The sequence below is a fragment of the Anser brachyrhynchus genome, assembly GCF_964034855.1.
Source record: "Anser brachyrhynchus genome assembly, chromosome: 13".
In the NCBI taxonomy this organism is placed as follows: domain Eukaryota; kingdom Metazoa; phylum Chordata; class Aves; order Anseriformes; family Anatidae; genus Anser; species Anser brachyrhynchus.
The window spans coordinates 3,456,961-3,477,372 of record NC_137708.1 but is presented as its reverse complement, the minus strand read 5'-3'; the positions used below and the strand labels follow the sequence as shown (position 1 = coordinate 3,477,372).

At 37.4% G+C, this 20,412-nt stretch overlaps 1 protein-coding gene across 7 annotated transcripts in view; it reads right to left on the bottom strand.

Moving 5' to 3' along the window:
- Positions 1-224: 224 nt before the first annotated feature.
- Positions 225-20,412, bottom strand: part of DACH2 (dachshund family transcription factor 2) — a 289,571-nt gene continuing 269,383 nt past the window's right edge. For 4 of the 7 annotated variants that reach the window (XM_080554407.1, XM_080554409.1, XM_080554412.1 and 1 more), the window contains 5 exons: positions 17,052-17,197; positions 16,375-16,522; positions 14,352-14,495; positions 11,252-11,317; positions 225-1,255 (listed from right to left, as the gene is read on the bottom strand). In XM_080554407.1, coding sequence (XP_080410533.1) covers positions 1,218-1,255; positions 11,252-11,317; positions 14,352-14,495; positions 16,375-16,522; positions 17,052-17,197 — 542 coding nt within the window. In that variant the 3' untranslated portion in view covers positions 225-1,217. Of the gene's footprint in view, positions 1,256-11,246; positions 11,318-14,351; positions 14,496-16,374; positions 16,523-17,051; positions 17,198-20,412 lie in introns of all 7 variants that reach the window. The other 3 variants (XM_080554408.1, XM_080554410.1, XM_080554414.1) reach the window with 2 other exon arrangements.

Below are 20,412 nucleotides of genomic sequence, written 5' to 3'. Positions count from 1 at the left end.
TTAATTCAGGGTATGTGCATATAAATATAAGCATGCACATATAAACTTGAGTTTATAAGTGTTGTGCCTTTGACCCATGAATGAGAGTAGAGAGTGACCAGGTGATTACTTAATTCCACTTGACTCAAACCAACTTTCAGTCACCTATTTTGAGAAAGGAATCATAGAATGTTCCAGTTAATTGCAAAGTTTGGAATTTGTAACATAAAATAATTAGGAAAATGTTTGATACCAACCCACCCTCTTTATTAAGTAATCTCTTCAAGTATTTTTAATAGTGCAAAATATTGTTTTGCATTAGTACAATAACTATGGGAATTCACAGTCAAAAAAAAATTCTTAAAAGATTTCCAAAGTCAAACAAAAAAATTTTAATACTGTATTTTTAGCAAGAACATTTTTAACAAAGAATGTGTACTTTAACTTAATATGGTACAACAGAGAAACCATACTTAAAAGTTTCCATTATCTAACACTCTACTGCATATTCATTTTTTCATCTTAAAAGACCAAAAGCCAAGCTGAACTGAGCATAAAAAAAGCATCAATTATAATCCTCGTATTACGTCAGCTATTAGGGTTTAGCTCACACTTTTGAATTGGTCATCTAATGAAAGGACAATTTTTACATCATTCTTTTAAAAAATGTACACACATTTCTTTTTAAAACGTAATATATATCGAGTATCTGCTTCAGTAAACAAAGCTTAATTTATAAACACAATCGAAACAGCTCCATGTTGAACAGTTTCAGTGATAAACTGGACTTGTATGATGTACAGCCAGTGAGGACCTTTGTGGCTTAAAATCATTGTGCCATTGCTATACAGTAATAGCTACCTCCTTAGGAAAAAACAAAAACAAAATAACAAAAAAGAGTTCTTTTTTTGGGGAGGCCGGGGGGGGGGAATAATTCCTGTATGTGCTTAAAAATACTAAAACTCCTTTCTATCTCCGGGGACCTAAAAATGATCTGTTGCAACAGGCTTGGTTTGGTATGGTAAGCTTGTAAAAAGTCTCAATATTTCTTAATGACAATACGGCAGTTTTCGATGCAGCAACAGTAAATTGCTTGAAATTGTCCTTCAAGTTTCATGCTACAAATCCTGTTCTTCACACAGTACTGAAGGCATCAAAGGTTGGAAGGGACGTTTTTCATGAACTATATAGTCTTCAAATAGTGATCATTATACATTTTTCAACAATAGGTGTTTCCTTCAGTACATAATAGTAGGTTTGATGTATGTTCTGTTTTCTGGAGGAAAAAAAAAAGAAGAAAAAAGGTCAATTACAGAGTTACACATTTTAGAATTATTTGAAACTTGGGTGGGGTTCCTTCATTTGTTTGTGGAAGGTTTTTGTTTGTTTGTTTGTTTTTCTTAAGGCAAATTATCAGATCTACAAGTGACATAAACGGAGTTTACGACGACGTTTTGCATTGGAGAAACAGGCACCTGCTGACAAAGCCTTGCAAAGCCTCGGTAAGTGAGGTTTGTGTTACACCAGCAAATGAGCCTGTCTCAGTGCACTGGCACTTCGGTCCCGATGGCACAGGTACAGGCACTCAGCTGGGCTAAACTTACAGTAGTTTCTTGCACCAATAAATATTTAAAGGGTCGTGTGACAGTAGTTTTCCAAGAACTGATGTCATCCTTATCCCTGCTTTGTGTGTGGCTCAGTAGCTGCCCCTGGGGCACTCCTGGGTGCCTCCCAGCCCCGAACCACCCGCTTCCAACAGTGCCAGCCAGCCGGCAGTTGCCGAGCAGAGGCTGCAGGTATTTTGATTTGCATTTCCCTCCTTTGTGACATTTGTTTTTGAACTGAGGGCAGGCTGCGTTGTATCACACGCCTCCGTAAGACAGAGTAACATGGCATCAGCTTTACAGCACGCCGTCATTACATGCGCAACCCCTTCTAGAGAACTGTGCATTAAAATAAAACTGCACTGTGTTAAAAAATGTAATAGAAGTAAATCAATATCTGCTTTTTGTAAAACTCTTCTTTCCTTCAGAAACTTATGCATTTCTTTTTAAATTATTTTTCTTTATTTAGGGAAATAAATAGAAAGCCACTTACTTCCTTTATCAAAATATTCCTCGTTATACTACCCATCAACTGTGATTTTTCACATTAAGAAATGTTATGCCCAGAGAAAAAATAAATATTAAAATGCCCACAGAAACTAAAGCTAACAAGAATCCATATTCTTGTTCATTATACAATGAATCACGAATTCACCCAGCTAAACCCACAAGTGCTGATCTTGAAGATGATAGCAAAATGATAATATTGAGAAGCATTTTGTATAATGTTGACATCTATCCCATTACTGTTTTACATATGCCAATACTGAACACTCATAAGGAAAGAACAAGTATTGACCTGCTAACTGACACTGATCCTTGGAGCAATCTCAAAGTTTGCCACATTTCAATTTCAAAATGCATTTCAGCTATAATATGAGTGATTTATCATTTAGCAGTAGCTGTCAAAGTAACCTCCTCGATAAAACAAAAACATCTGGAACCATAAACAGAGGAGAGCAGTAGCTGAATTTTAATCCAAATCCGACATGTTCACTTCATTAGGAACAGGAAACAGCTAATTAGTAATTGAATGTTTCATGGTTTTAAGGAGGCTCAGACTCTCCAAACAGAGATGATTTAATATGTATTTTGGATGTAAACAAGAATAAAGATCGGAAGAGCCAGGGACAGAACATCTCCGAAGGAATGTTTGGGAGCCTGGGAACCTCCAAAGAAGTGACTAAAATTAGTTTCAGGCCTTTGGCTGATTAAAATTATTGTCTTAAGATTTACTGTTGCAAATATTAAAGCCTGGGGAGGGGGGGGTAAGCAGAAATACAAATATCGAACATTGTTGTGTTTTTGTTTTGTTTTTCTTCTTCTGGTTATTAGGAAGTTGCACACAATTTTTTCCATAGCAGGCTATGGGTGATCTAGCCTACAGTAATGCTGTACTTCTAAAAAATATAAGGTAGCCACAGGCAAAATCTGCAGGTCAACATGTTTGCCCTCAAAAAGTCATAGAAATACTCTATCGGCAATCCAAAGGCTGAAATTCTGCTGAGTGTGCTTTCCTGTGAGTCAGTAACACACCAGTCCTGCATGCTGCACAGAAGCAGCCAAAGCATTACAGGCCCTGAGCATCTTCCGCCTGCAAGTCTACGCTCTTTGAGGGTCTGGGCTCAGGACCCAGATGCACAAAAGTGCCTTTTTGCCCAGCCACCTACAGTGGATGGGATCTAGGGGCATGCTTAGTGAAGCACTGCATGTAATACCAACGGACCTCAGCAGAAATTAGGTACGTAACTCACTATTTAAGTGTTCACTAGGCATCAGTTGCATTTTATACTACTGTGTTTGATGCTTGATGTTTGTACAAGCAAGATGGTGATAGAGACCACTTGTGTGTACATTTACGTTGTTCCTTTTGGTGACAAGGAGCCTCTGCAAAGATGAGGGGAGGGGTCCACACGTACATTCAAAGTAAGAGTGGATTTATTGGAAGTGGGATCAGTAAGGGAGGATAGGATGAAACTGCCTCTTTTCCTGCCTACAAACATTTTATATACGATATTTATATATTATAATATTTTATATTGTAATATATAAAATATTATATATTATAATATTTATATTTTATTTTATAATAAAAAAACAAGTTTCACAACCATGAAATCATCTTTCATCTAAGGGAGCAAACTCACAATTGTTAAAAAGCCCTACATCTTTATTAAGCCACGTGAAATGATACATAAAGTGATAGGATTTAAAATACAACTCTTTGTGATTCTTTCCTCCAATAATTTACAAATACTTTGAGTATTTAATCTCTGCCAAATACAGTATATTTGGAGACTGAAATTAATACAGATTCAGCTAGTTCTTCTCAAACATTTACAGGGAGGGGAAGATATGAAGCAGCTGATACAATACTCAGCTGGATGGCTGGATCAGCAAAACCACCTGTTGGTTATTGATCTTTATACACTTTAATAGTTAGAGTTCATCAGGTTCAATTAGCTCATATATAGTTCATATAGTTCAATTAGCTCGAGGAACCTCCCATACAGCAGTTTTGTTTACTGCTGTCTGGCGTGGCCCCTTGTCTCTTTCTCTCTCCTGCATGCATGCACGCACCTCCCTTGCTGCCCCAAGTGATGGAAAGTCCTCCTGCCCCGGCCGTGTCTGGCATCTCACTTGTACTTGCTGACGAAGACGAAGGTACAGTGAGAGATTTGAATTTGTAAAGAAGCTATGGAGTATTTGGAGTAACATCGTTTACCTGGCTTATGATACCAAACCTGAAGCTTAAAAATTAGCTAAAACCAAAGTTAAATGTTTTCTAATATATATATACATATAGATAGATAGATAGATAAATTGTTGATGTTTTATAATATTTTATTTTTAAACTTATTCCTCCAACTAAGGTAAGAAGTGGTCATTGAGGTTACTGTGGGTTACTATTTAAACTCTGGAACAAGTTTCAGTTTTTCATTCCTACTCCCTTTATTTCTTAAGGAAAGTTCAATCTGTAACAGTTGTAAGAGAGAAGGCAAATGCCAGTGCTCAAGCCACACAGATATTAATGATTAGTAAACAGAAAGTACATAGTTAAATATTTCCCTTTTTATAAGGCTCTCAACTATTTGCCGGAAATAAAAATACATTTTTGTTGCTGTGCAATAAACTTAACTCTATAGCAGTAACAACATCATGCAGCAACCACCAATGAGGAATTAAAGTATTAGGAACATCCGTGCTACCACTTATACATGAATGACAATGTGGTGTTGTCAAATTCATCTTTTTGAAGATTATTCACCATCTCCTCATTGTAGCTGACTGCATGCTACATACCATTTTATGGCATTTTACTGTATTATATAGCAAAGATTTGAATAAATCTGTGTGCAATAAATGTATTCTTTTATTAGGTTTATCCCTTAATCAAATATTCATTTATGTGAGCTTCATTCTATTAAAAAATGAAATTATACAAAGGTGAGCAAAAGTGTAGATTTACAGTAGTTTAAAGCCTAATCTCATTCTCTAGGGGTAATATTGACAATATAAAAACTGTATAAATGATATTCCCTAACACTAAAATATGCTTATGAGCCCCCTGTGCATGTTATACTGCTTTACAACCTACAGTGAAATGCATGACTGGCTTAATAAGCAAGACATTTAGAAAGGATTTTTTTCCACTTCACAATGTATAACACGAGTAAAGATCTCACCATCTCCCTGTACGCCAGAGCCTGTGTTAATAATTGTAATTCCCCTCAGGATGAGGTTGTCTTCCCTGAGTTGTTAGTCCAGAGTGTACATGCATCTCTTGCACTTTCTTTTAGTAACAATATCAACATTTGTCTCTTTCTGTGAAGGTTTTAATGTCTATATAACAGGACAAATCCAAAGCAATAATTGCCGTCTCCCTATTTATTCACATCTTTGTTCTCTTCTCAGATTATTTTTTCCCCTTGCTCTCAGGACAATCTGCATTCATCTTTGAATTTTCTGAATGCTTGTAAGGCATTGTCTGTATTATCGTTAAGTTAGTAATTCAGCTGTATTTCCATAAAAGTACTTCAAAACAAAATTTCCATGTGTACCCGCACAACTTGCGTAAAGAAATGTGGCCTGGTAGTGTTGGTGTGGAAATCCAGGCCAGGAAGGGGAGCAGCGATGTAGCCAGCTTGCTGTGATTAAACAACACAGCTAAAATTTAGGATTGTTCAGATAATTTTAGCATACTGCAAATTGGAGGAAAAGTCATTGGATGAAGGAAATTCACGGTCTGCTCCATAATGAGAGAAGGATAAATGTGTTGTATCAGTAATTATAAATTATTCATGCTACGTAAGAAACAAAACCCAGCGCTACGTGTTGCTGAGAATATGGGTTGCAGAGATGAACTAATAAACTCAAAATCCCACTTTGCCAATTTAGACCAAGAAGGAGTGGGGAGAGCTGCTAAAATAAAGGTTAGGTGGAACTGAGACGTGGTTGTGTTTCTTCAGATGCAGACAGTAGAGCAGCAGGAGGGAAGGGCGCAGCCACGTACCAGACCCACACGCTCCCAGAAGCTTTGCACAACTCTCCTCAAGGGGCTGAACCAGTCTTTGATGATACCGTAAGTATATTGGACACAAGCTGATCTCTCCACCCCTCCTAGGCTACCTAAGTGGGGTCACCATTTTGGTTAGATTAGAGCCAGGCTAAGCTTTGGATGCGGCAAAATAAAGAAAAGACAATACTGTAACACTAAATCTAACAGACAAAGATGGGGCTGTTCAGTTTGAATCAGTCTGTCATTAAAAAAAAAATGTATCAGAGAACACAGTTTGTATTAGGCTCTATTATTGATGAAATCCCTCAAAAAAAGCCTTTCCCAAAACCTCTTAGCAAAGCATGTTGACTAGCTTGGAAGGAGGCTGCATCCAGGCCCCCGATAGTGGGATAAGGACCACAGCAGTTAGAAAAAACATAGAAACGGATCCTTTCACTAACGCGCGCGCACACACACACACACAAAAAAAAAAAGGCCAGGCCTGCGGCTGGTTCTCATGTTTTTGGGCTAGTCATTCAGCAGAGTAACAACAGTGAGTGAAAATGACTTCTTTGCTTGCTTTGCTAGTTCTCCAGCAACACTTTTCCATTTATCTGTAAATACTTTCCAAATTGAGCAGCGAAAGAGGAAAGATGGCACACTAAGCAGGGCATGGTTCCTGCCAGACTCATGGAAGAGCAGGAACGAGTGCTTCTGTAAGCAGCAGTACGAATGAAGCTCTGTTCTCTTTCTATTAATCTCTCACTCTTTCTGATCGCCCCTTTGCCACAGGCGTGCTCTCTGCTGTCCTACGTGGAGCTGATGTGCTGCTGCCGCTGGGAGCACTTCCAGGCCTAGGCCTGGGCGCCCGGTGCTGCGCTGTGACACGCTCACAGAGGTGTGCCATCTGGTTTTCTGCCCCACTTACTTTGTGCTTAGGACTATCCACTTTTGACTCTGTCAAGTATTTCCACATCTATGTTAAAAGACCTAAAAACTTGTACAGAAAATAGGAATTGCAGTGAGTAACAATAGCCAAGGACAAGAGTATGTTCACTGAATACTAACTATGCAGATGCTGGATTGCCATTGTCAGCTTGAGTAGGAAGGGAGTTAACATAGTGGTTCCTGCTGAGGAAATACTGACACTGAATTATTGAATAAATGTTTGAGCCCTTTGTAAGAATAGAAAGGTATGGACCTTCACATTCAAGAGTCTCCTGGGGGAACCTTTCCTCACCTTTCGTTTTCAGTAAATCACAAAATCTCAGCTTCCTCCATTTTGTGTGTGGTTACAGAGACAGATTCAGAAAAATATTCTGTACCAAAAGCACAAATAACACTGAGATCAAGATCAATGACACCATTATTTTTAAAGCCCTGCATCTGAACACCAGAAGGAGAGCTATGTAGTCAGTGAGTACTGTAATCTCATGAGCTGCCTTTTGGTTAGCAGCTAATGAGACAGCTTTCACTAGTGCATTGCCGTATCACAGATATGAGAGTCTACTTAGTTGCACGTTAATTATTTCAGGAGGTGGGGGTAGGTCAAAAGATTTTTTCTAAGAACACTGCAAAATGGCGCAGCACAAGACAGCTACTAGAGGTTTACTAAGTCAGAGCAGCCAGAGTAGGACATGCATTAGAGACAGCATGGTTTGGACAGGAGAACGAAGAAAAGACCTGAGACTCAAATGAAGAAGATAGTGAAGGAAGGACTTGCTCACAGGGAATATATCAGGCCTCTTTAGTTTAATCTCAGAGTTTCTAATCACAGGGTTCTGGTCTGTTCTCATGTTAAACTCTAAGTGCTTGAACATTTTTTTCAGTGAAAGGAAGACCAGGACAATAGCACTGTAATTTCTGTGATGTTGAATTTATCTCCTGCAATTGAGGACTACTCTGAAATTCCCTAGCATGGTTGGTTTCAGAGGATTGCAGCATCTGGAGGTATAATTTGATAGAATAACAAAGAAATTAAACTTCTTAAAAAACATTACACCTCCCCCCCCCTCTTTTTTATTGTAGGCTGGATTTAAAAATAAGCAGGTTATATCAGAATATTGAAAAAATATAGCCTATTTTTCTAAATAAGAAAAAATAAAATATGTCCCAAATGTCAACAGTCCTTCATCTTTGGCAAACAGATAAAAACAAGAAGTTATTCATGGTTACTGACAGTTTCTGTGCTAAATCTCTGCCAGGTTATTTCACAAACAAAAGCAGCAGCAGCCCCATTTGACTCTCCCATTGCATGTACAGTGAACGACATTACATCTGAAATGAGTTTTCATCTCAGGTAAGTCTGTACGCCTATGCTGTTGCCTCGTTCTTGAAATTTAGAGTCTTTTATTTTTTGTGAATTGTTATCACCAAGTATTATGGTAGCATCTATTTTTTAAAATTTTAAGATAACATTGCTTTGCTGATTGTTCCAATATCCCCTAACAATGAAATATAGTAATACAAAAGTTAACTAAGGTATAAACATGCAAAAGGAGAAGTCTCCCTGCGATCATAAAATGATGTTATTTTCTGTTCAGCAGTTCATGTTACTGCTGTTCATGCTAATTAATTAAAGGAGCTGTTGCTGTAATGTGCAAACAGGGAATCTGAGAAACTGAGAGGGCTTTTAGGTCTCGGAGTGAAGTTAAGTCAATCTGGGCGCGGGCAATCAAATGTAATGAAATCACTTGTCAGTGCTAAGCTTGCAAAAACTGTGAAGTTTGACTAGGGAGTAAAAGGATTATAATTAGATTTCCAATAGGATAATAACTAAATGGCAGAAAGCAGTAAAGAGAAAATATTACTTTGTTAGCTAATGGTGCTGCTGTTCAGTTTTAGTTTTTATCAGCACACTTGTAGTTGTGCTAATTTAATTTGCTTTTATCAGCAAAAATGCACTACTCGAATGGTACTTGAATGTCATTTGCAAAAATCATTGATCTGAAGGTGCACTTAATGACACCCAGTATGTTTATTTTATGTGAAACGGAGATTGGTTGATAAAATGGCTGATGTACTATCTTGCCCAAGAGTGAGTTATGGAAGCAAGACCAGAAGGGTATCTGTGTGCATGCATCACCCTCTCCTACACCACTCGGCTATGCAGGGGGCTTCGTAACTACAGGAACTATTACTTATCTATTTTCTCAGCTAAAAACCTTCTCTCAGGCTAAGCTATGCTGGACTAGAAGATCAGGTGTATAGAGGATGGAACTATTAGACTGTAAAGTTCAAAAAAGTTTTAGTCTTGTCAACACAAAATTTCAGTTCAATTAATATACAAAGCATAGAGAAAATGACTCTACTAAATGGAAGAGATTTATAATGCATATCAGAATCCCAGTAAATGAACAGCTTGTGTTAATAAAATCATTTTAAGAAATGAGCATAAAATATGATATGACTTAATCACTGTGAAAGATGGCTGTGCCGTATTTTTGCAATTTTCCTTTAAGCCATCTTAAGGAGATACTGGCAGTGAAACTAATTGAATTTCAAAGGAAAAGCACTGTGTGAATGATAGATTTCTGTCCAGCAGAGCTATTGACAACAGAAAAAGAAAGGTCTGCATTGATGCTAAAGCTTTTTTCTGTGCACAAGAGAGATTTTGGATGCTTGGAAACAGTGTTGTATTAGGGACACGTGTTTTGACCCTTCCTGCTCCCAGGGCCCAAAAAACAAAAGGCAGCAAATGAAGGGGGCAATGGAGGGAGTGTGCTCAAATTGTTAGAGCGCAGTGTAAGAGTAGCTGACAAGTTTTACAAACTGTAATCAAAGGAAAATAGAATAAAAAGATACTACAGTATCAGCAGAAATAAAAAGGGAGGAGATGCTGCTACAGAATAGAAACACTTTGTAACCTAAACATGCTCTACAGAGGGTTCTTCAGAAATCTTTTTGATCAGCTGAGAGTGCTTAGTGAAAGAACTGGATAAACTCATCACACATTTACATATGAACAGGATTACCACACTGAAATTGTCAGAGAAGCCAATGTGTGCTGTCATTCATTATTGTGGTGAAGACAAGAATTGACATATTCTGCTTTCACAGAAGGGTATCAAATTCAGCGATACTGAATATAACCAGTGAATATCCAGGTCTCCCTTGGTTCAGGCTTTTAACCCGAACAAAAACTTTGTGACCCAAAGCCTTTTAGAATTGAAGAATGACATAGTTGGGATAAGATTAAAAAAAAATCTGAAATAAAAATCATAAAATCACAGGGCATTCTTTCATCAGTAGACTACGGGAAGTTTAAGAAAGTTCTTCTAATAGGTAAATGGTTATTGGAAGTTGCAATGCATCACTCCCCACAGCTGTTTACATTCATTTTTGATGGAAAGTCAGATTTGAGCTAACTGTATTTTTTTTCTTCAGTTAAATACAGAAATTAACTTCCTTTTTTTCCACTAGATTCTGTCCAGATGCACCTTGGACTCACAGAATGTCATTGGAAGAGCGCTGAGTGCTTATCTCAGCAGATATCATAAGCAGAATTATAAACGGTACGAATAATCTGCTTCTCAAATTTAAATACACATCCCAAGTGCTTATCCAATATTTTGACTATTTCAGGCAGAAACAAATTTCAAACTGCAATATTTAGTGCACAACTCCAATCATACACACACACATATACAGATGTATTATATATGTATATATATGCATATATAAAAATGAAGTTGTAACTCTCTTTCTTTGTAATGCATAGCATATGAACCAAAAATCACAAAAAGAGACAGTAAAAATATTTGAATGCTTTCCTATATAGATGACAGATGGACGACAGATGCGTACCAGAGGTATGCAAAGTCAAGCCTTTAACAGTTGAGAAATGGTAGAAGTTATGTTTCTATCTCTAACTGTACTGGTTCTGGCAATACCTAAGATAGTATTCTCTAGAACTCAGATATTCTTGTAATTCCCTTTGGTATGTGCACATTTATTTAAATGCATATTTAAGATTTATTTAAAGACCTCTGGAACTTTTGTCTTGCTACCTGTGTAGCAGTAGTAGTTTGTCTTGCTATCCTGTGTAAAATCAGTTTTGGACTAAGCCCATATATCTGACAGCTAAATATGAGAGTTTCCCACATCTCTATTTAAACAAATATAATTCCTGATCTCAAAAAGTAATGATGGGAGGAGGTACATACTGCACCTTGCATTGCTGCACTGTCGTGTTGGGTTCCGTTGTGTTCTATTTCCATATCTGGGATTCCAGCATCTGAAAGATGTGACACCAAAGATTAATGCATTCCCCTTTGTCCTTCTCTCATGCATCTTTAGAAAAATATTTATAGCAAACTAGGGTGATCACCAAGTTGCACGGCCTTGCATAAAACATTTGGTCTTCATAGAATTTTCAGTAGTAAATCGTCTTCAAAATGTGCAAACATTGAATTATTTTTAATGTGCTTCACATTTGTCTGATGATCAGATAATAATCAACACATGATAATCTGTCTGTAAAATTCTCTTGGAGAATGAGGGCATCTGACATATGAAAAATAAAAGTGGAAATTAAACTGTGATAATATTAAACCAAATTGGCTTTCCCAGGCATATACCTGCAAAGTAGAGAATTAGAGAATACAGCCAGTACCAGTCAGCACGTGTGTGCATGTGCGTATGTGTGAGCGTATGTTATAGATAGTGACTGTTGCAATATTTCATTTAAAAGACTTAGCTCGGGATATTGTAAGAATGTTCCATCACCCAAAGCAAAATTACGTGTGATTTTTGTGAAACATTTCCAGATTTCTGAGAGGAGCCTTTCGAAATGGACTGTGCTGTTTTTTACAAGTTGAGAAAGTGTCATAATGACATGCGGTTTTGAACTATTTAATTTTGTCTTGATAATACCTCTGTATGCACAGTCCTTTGGGGTGGGGCTGAGGGCTCAAACACCCCAGGGTGTTACGATAACAGATGCCATTATCCACCTTGTGCCAACAAGGATTAGCGTGAAGGGTATGTGATTTGAATCCATGGTACCTCGAATCCTGGAGAAACATCTGCTTCCCTTATAATACAGCACTTAGAAATTACAGCAGGAAAGGAAAAAAAAAAAAGAAAAAAAACGAAAAGGGAGACGTGTGTACAGTTTTAAAGTTTTTCTGTGTAGAAGCCTGTTCTTGACATTCTCAAGTACAGAATAACTGTACTGGTGCCTTCTCAGGTTGCTCTGTTGGACTTGTCAGTGTCTATTGCAAAGATGACATTTTGCTGGTCACTGTGCAGCCTGACCGAACCCTTGTGTCAAAGCAGGGCAACTGATGAAAGTACATGTAAGAGTACTTACTATTAAGTAGTATGACTAGTATATCTAGTCATATATGTTTATATGAAATATGTGATATGTGTATATTTAGCCCTATAAATATTTACAAGCAAATAAGTAATACTTCCATGTATATATTTTTTTCTTATAAAATTACAGGTGACTCATTACATAGGGTTCCCCTTATTCAGGTTCTTTTTTGCAAGGAAAGTTCAGGGCACTGGGCTATTACTCTCAAAAGGTTCTCTCTTTTCAAACCTTTTAGAGAATAATTCGTATATACGTAAAATGACAAAGTCATCTGTAACTAATAACAGCATCTGTTAAATGAGACAGACCGTCAGAGTTAAATTAAAAATATTCAGAATAGCCCTTCACATTTTGTTGCCATAAAATTGTACCTGCAATTAAATTGTGGATTAAGATGCTAATGAGCTACCCGATTTGCATGTGCAATCAGATTAGCATGTAAATATCAGCTTCTTGCAGGCACTAACATATATATGACTACCTGAGCGTGCCTGCAAATCAAAATGTTAGCAGGCAGGCCCACAATAGCAGATGTAAAGATCTGTTAATCACATTGCTGGCGTGTTGGTACCCTTTAATTTGTGGCTTCCAGAACTGCTGAGTACTCCTAACTGTAGTGCGATCGGCAGGTGCTTCCCAGCAATGACAGAATGTGGGTGAATGACCCTACTGGATAGGAGTATTTTAGTTTTCATCTGACATTCACCACAGGGTGCTGGCTATGCCTGTGGGATCTGATCTGGGCTTTTTTCTGATCCAGTAGGGGTGGTAGAAAAGGTCTCTGCTGGCTATGTCCGCTCACTCTCCCTTGGGAGACTTTCCCTTATCATGGCGCAACTACATGCTGTATATCCATGCCTGAATCACCACCGCTCACTGTCAGTACATCAGAAAAACCAGCCAGCTCCTGGTTGCAGTGATATGCTGGACTATAAAACCCAGCAGATGAGAATGCCTCTGAAACATGTTGCTCTCATAGTTAAAGAGTTTATATCTCTTAGGTGCTGCAGATAAATCACAACTCATGGTCCATTGCAGAGTGTTGCAATGGCAGTTCATGTAGACAGGCTTGCCCTAGCTTTAAAAAACAGCTTGGGTGCCCCTCACAACCGAGAACAAAGGACAGGTTAAACTGATTATTTTCACTCAGCAGTTCTGGCAGTTTTCAGGGTCCGCTTATGTTATTATGGCTCAGTTGCTAGCAGTAGCCGAAGTAGGCAGCACAAAGTTAACATGAAGACTACATGACACACAAAAGCAGCAGAGACTGAATGTAACACTGATTTATGAGCCTCTGCAGAGACTTCAGGATAAGCATGCAGAGACTAAACCTTTGCTGCAGAACCTGAAATTACTTAAAACTCAGGTAGGTTCATTCTCAAAGATTCAAACCAACATTGTACAATTTGATCAGAACCACATTAAACAGGAGAAGTGAATCCTCCCACTACCTGGAACATAATCACCCTGTTTATCAAATTAACTGATTTGATTTTGTTTTTTAGGACTATTTGGGAAGTATTCAAAAACCTAGTCAGCTCATAAAGCTGATACATATTTAACAAACTTAATAGATCCTGAGGCTAAGGAAACTTCAGCCAAACAGCTTTTAAAATGAAGCTCAGCAGTTCTAAAATTGAATCTGCTGGGACAGAAGAGTTCAGAGAACCTTATAGGAACCAAATCTCACATTGTCTTAGCTGGCACTGTAACAGATTTCTCTGGTAATATATTCAGCATTTCTTGTCATGCCTGTGTAAACTGCTCTGTTTCTCTAGTTGCGGACTTTTCTTGTTTTAATTCATGACCCAAAGCACATGGTCCAAAATAGATTTTTAATTATTTCAGGAAATGATTGTGTATTTTATTCTGGAATTTGCTTTATGCAGCTTTTCAGTTAATTAAACATCATTTTAAGTTAACTGTGAAAGGCCAACTAAGACATTACCATTTAACATCCTGAGACCGTCACCTGATGTGGCCTGTTTAAGCGCCTGTTCCACTTGTTCTCTTCTCTTTGATTCAAATTCCAAAGCTTCCTGCAATTTTCTCTTCGCCTTTTTTTCTTTCTTCAAGCGTTTCTGAATTGTTGCTGAAATGCAAATATACTGTAAGAATGGCTGTTAAAGCACAATTAATACATAATGGAAAAGTGATGGCACTAGAAAAGGTAGGTAAAACTAACAGACTAAAAAGAGTTTGAGCTCCGTCATGAATGCCATGCTTAACTTACAGTCTATTTCAGAGTCTGCTAGTGTATACACTCTGGCAAACGTTGTTCCGAAATATTGTTAAAATTATAGGTAAATTTACCCTTGCAATATTTTGCAATCCATTTTATTTGTTTGCTTCTCCTGTATATTAGACAAATGTGAATTTCAAATCAACAATTTTGTTAGAAAAATTAATAAAAAATATGGAAAGAACTCTGGGAAAATCAACAGCATTTACATAACTTTTTGTGACCACTTGTTCATCTGCATTCTCATCAACTTTTACAGATCTGTCTGGATTTGTGAGTGCTCAAGTCAGGGGAATAAAAGGATACCATTGCATGGGCAATCTCTGAGAGGCTTAATAAATTATTAATGCCAGAATGTGATCTGGAAACATAACTTTGAAAAATTGAGTAAACCATGTGGAAAAGCCTCTCTCTGACTTTCTACAATAATGAAGATGTGGATGTGGTGATGACTTAAAAGACAAACAATTCTGAGGATATTGATTATTAGAGAAATTCTCCTTTGAGCCAGAAGCCAACAAAGTTTGTGAATGACTTAAGGTTTTTGTTGACTTAAATGTGACTCAGGAGGTACATAGTGTGCTGTCTGCCTACACCGAGATTAAGTTTTGTTTTATAGAAATACAACAGTCTCATCTACACTTACACTGGGGTGATGCAATGATTTTGAACACCCACTGCGATTGAACAACTTCAATAGTATTTACTGAGCCTTCACGATTTGACTTAGAAGTGTCCTTCTTTGTCACCTCTTACTGAGCCTTGGTGCTGTAGACAGGTCTGTTCCCCACACCTAATTTCAATTCAAAATGCACAGGCAGATAGTACTTGGCACTTATGTTTGTGGTCTTATCTAGCTTTATCTTTCTGATTTCATGGATGTAATCTAGAAGTAGCTTTTGGCGCATAAAAAAACTATTTCTCTCCTTTAGATGAAGATTTGAATTTTAAAAAGAAGACTGCCTGCTTTGCAATATCACAGCGAAAAATTAGATTTACCAATTTAATTGCCTATTATTATCAAAAGCTTCTAAACAGTCATGGTTTTGTCTTAGGAGGCCCCATATTGGGAGTGCTTTTGTATCTCACTCTTCTGATGGAAAAGAAATTATCTAGGGTTGTTTGTTTCAGATCTTGCACTTGGGTAGGCAACTTCTTGTACTTCATCTATTTTGCTGTACTGAAGCTATCCACAAGAAAAATTAGTTGACGAATACCTAAACTACAGAAATCTCCATTACTCAGGAAGTGTAGGCTAGGTAAGTGGTAAGATGATCAAAAAAAATCACCTAAATACCCAAATTAGAGACATATTATCTTTCTCAAAATAAGACTGATCCTCAATGCTTGGAGGATAATAGCAGGAAACAAAAGAAATTAAAGCTGTCAAATGAAGAAATCAGGCTGGGAATACACAGGCGGAGTGGTAATAACGCATGTGAAAGCCATGAAACTGAATCAGCCTTCCTCCACAGAACCAGCCAAAACACTCTGTGGCCAGTTGCCCTCCAGGAAATAATCCTTCAGTCACTGTTCTGTCTGCTTACAGAAAAGTGTGCTTCATTCTGTTTTTATTAAATTTAAATCTTTCATTACCAGTGCTAGTCCACTGCTGCATTACACTGAAGTATGAATGTCAGTTAACTCCGAGTCCTCAATAGCTCCAGCTGGAAATGCCGAAGGGTTATACATTTAATAGATATCTAAACTCCATTTTTCATTCACTCACCTCTGCTTTGCAGCTCAGCTGTAAGTTGCCTTTCCAAGCTCTCTCTTAGTTCTCTCTCTCTACAGAGCTCCATCTTTAACTCTTTCTTTTCCTGCTGTATCTGCTTTTCCTGGACTCTGGCATTGTCCACAGCCACTTTCAGAAGGCCCTAAAACACATGCAAATGTAAGAGCTGAAAATAACGTTTTGTTTCAGCAGTGACAAAATTCATCCATTTGTTTCTTTTACTTCCTCTAGGAAAAATAAAATAATATCAGGAACCTATAGACCTGGAATGCAACTGTGCATTTAAAGTAGCTAAATGTTAGATAAGAGCAAATTTCTGGCATGGTATCATTCAGTATAGCGTTTGCACATTCATCCTACTGATACAGTTTATTACAAATGAAGTGCCATATCATTGCTGACCTTGGTCAACTGCAGGGAGAAGCAAAGGAGGAATAATGAGACTGGTGAATTTTAATATGACCATTATTGCCGACTATTAAGTCAAATAGACAATGCATAAAACTCTTTCATAATCAATAATGCCAGACAGTGAAAACCTAAGCATTACATTAAATAAAAGAAATTAGAATTGCAGATACAAAATAGTTTCTGGAACTTTTTAAAGAGACTGAAAAAGAAATACATTTTATCTGTCATGACATAGCCTGGCCCTATAGAGAACAATTTACCTGAATGTTGGTTAATAGTGTTTCTACTGATGAAAGACCATCAGCAAAAAGAAATGGCGCAGGAAATCCAGGAGGCAAGGCCTGTCCAGCCAGTTGGACTTTATCTAAGGTTGGTTTCATTATTGGAATGGCAATTTGGACCTCTTCTGTAAAGATAGGTTTAAAAGCAACATCAGAAAGCATTGGAAATATAGGTAAATGTCATTTCTAGAAACTGTTTCCCTGGAAGTCAAAATACAAGCATATTAGCAAAATTGACATTGTTTCAGTCTTTGGGCAGCCATGGCTGTCGCTAAGGCAAGTTTGCAAAATAATTCAGAGCAATAATAAATATACTGAAGACTATAACATAGCTCTAATAGAGTATAGACTATTGTATCTCAAATTCTACAGAATTATACTACAGAATTATAACAGTATTACGCAGTTCATTAAACCTGAACGACTTTTCTTCATTCTATCATGTTTGCTATTCTGCGACGAGCATTTTTTTGTTGCTATAACCTTGAAAAAATTCTAATCAAGAAATGTATCACATCTCTTTACCCCTTTAGCATTATCCTTCCCGTACTCAGCAGTAAATAATCTCCACTGAGTCATCCCCTCCTGCTTAGCTAGCACCAACTCCAGGCTGTCAGTAAGGTGTCAGCACAGGCTTTCTTAACGAGTGCCTTGCTACGGTCAGCCTTTCTAGTCACGGGCAGTAGCCAAAAATGCTTTGCTGAGTTATCTCTACCGAGGGTGTAAGGCTGGGTGGTGGGGGGGTCACAGGAGCGGCCAGGGAGGAGAGGGCACTCCGGCGCTGGGCCCTGCTCCTGCGATTTACTGCACAGAGCTAGATTGATGCACCTCTTATAAACTGTAGAATTGGGGCCTGGTAACTTCCCCTCTGCTCGTTGTTTCAGTTAGATCAAGTTGCTATAGATCGAGCTGTGCACAGACAATAGAAATGTGTACACAGAAATAAACAATGATATTAGTAATTATTTTTTGAAAATCTTTCAGATTCTGTGATGAATCTGTACTATCACCAAACTCACATTTCTGAATAGACAATTTAATGATATTTTAGGATAATAATAGATATATCTCCTTCTCTCAGATCCCCTTGTGTACTACTTCTCCAAGTATGCATTTTAAAAATCGAGTTTATTGCTGAAAATCATAAAATTAAAATCTGCTAGTAGGCTTTAAAGACAAACTCTGCACACTTGTTTTTCTCTGAAATGTTAAAAATATTGGTGTAATATTCTAGGGAAATCCAGTCCATATATAATACATTCCTCTAATCTCCTTGGCACTTGCAGAAATCATGAATAGCTTCTCAGCAATTGCTTTTTAGTAAAGTTTGAAACTAATATATTGTCCATAAGTTCATGATGCATGTGTTTTCTAATGGCAACTACACAGACAGTCCTGATAGTTTCATTTGTCAAGTGTCTTGGTCATATTAATTCCAGGATTTACAATTGGACCACACTGTATCCAAAAGGCCTCGCTTCTCCCACTTCTCTTATTAATAAATAAATAAATAAATAAATAAATCACAAGGAATCTGACCACAACAAATTAAACCACAGCGTCTCTGCAGCAGTACTGTTATCTAGTTTAACAACCTCCAGGAGCACCTATTGAGCAGCAAGTGCTTTTTGCTGTTTCTAAAACACACCTACTGACAACTAAGCCAGGAGCATTAGCAGATTTCAAGTATTCTTTGAGATCCCTATTGAGGGAGTATTTTGTTTTCACTGTGTGAGTTCATTAAATGGAACATCTTCATAATGACTCTTCAGGACTAATAACAACAAAAGCCAGTAACCTCTTCACATCTTCATAGCTATCATTTTAGAGCTGCGTTCGTGTAATTTAAACGATCCATTTCTTAAACAAACGAACAAAAACCCCTCTGGTAACAGACTCAGAATTTGTGCTGATTCAGATACACTGTTTCTCACATTTAAGCATTTCCTATCAGTGACAGAGTTTTTAAAATGAACTGATTAGTTGTTGCATGTGATGCTATACAGAAATAATATCTAAGTCACAAAATACTAAACAGAAGTGGCATTTGAAAAAGAAAGCAATACATGAAGTATGCATAACAGAAGACTACAGCGGCTTTAAAATCTCTAGAAATCTCTCCTATTTGGAGATGAAAGTAATAACATTAAATTGGCTGAAAGGAAAATTACTATTGACTGTGAAGACAGGTTGCATGGTCTATGGTTTGTAATGTTACTGTACAGCAGATTGAAGTTTCAAAATAGTATTACTCTTCTTTAAAGAGATAGACACAGCTAAATTAGGTGCTGCTTGCTGCAGTGAGGATCAAATGCAAAAAGAATCATATTTCATCAGACCTAGTCAACACCAGGAAAATAAATAGAAATATAAGAGGTATGCAGGCAATGATTCATTTTGATAATCTGGCCCAAGAGAGACACATAGAGACAGCACACAGATCTAAGCTTCTACCAAAAGACAAATAGGACACAGAGGGTGGGAATTGGGATGACAGTGTAGCAGAGGTCACATCGATTTTCAGCAGCAGTTTTCACACAGATGAGATAACCCTGGACTCTATTTGGCCCATTGTTCATATCCTACCTGTCCCACAAGCAATAAATTTCCAAGTCCCAGAAAAAGGGCAGTAAAGAAGAAGGATTCTACTTATGACTTCTTATGATTAAGTTTTTGTGCTAACCAAACATGCTTTGCAGACCAAGGTCACATTGCATGTTAAAGTCTGTAATAGCTGAAAACTAGAAGAAGCATATTATGTTTTAGCGTATATGGGTGGAAACTGTCAAACCATTCATCATTTTTTTTCTGATTGAAATCACACTCTGCAAAGATGAATGATAAATGCATTAGAAATCTATTTCAATCTTGTAATAGGTCTTCACATTTGAATGGTGTCTACATCTTGTCCATATTCTGAGTAAGTGCACAGTTCGGCAGAAATTTATTAGCTAGGCTTAAGAAATCCTGATTGGTAAAGCAATTAAAAATGGCATGCGTTGGAAGTATTTTTTGCAGATTGTCTCAAATGCATCACTTTAAAAGAAGAAAAAAGATGTTGATTTCAGCATTTTGATTTTAAAGAAAATTAAAGATATAAATGCTAAAAGCAGCACTCGCACATACAGTACAACAGAATAAACAAGAAATAAAGCTAGGACAAATACTATCTAACCAAGGACACAACCAACCTTCCTATTTATTGGAACAAAGTGGGAACTACTTTTATTGAGCTTGTTTGTTAAACCTGCCATGCTTTATAATAGCATTCAGGAATCCATTTAGAGGGCAGTCTTTTTATTTTAATTTCTAGCTGGCATCCAGGTGAATAGACGAAAGC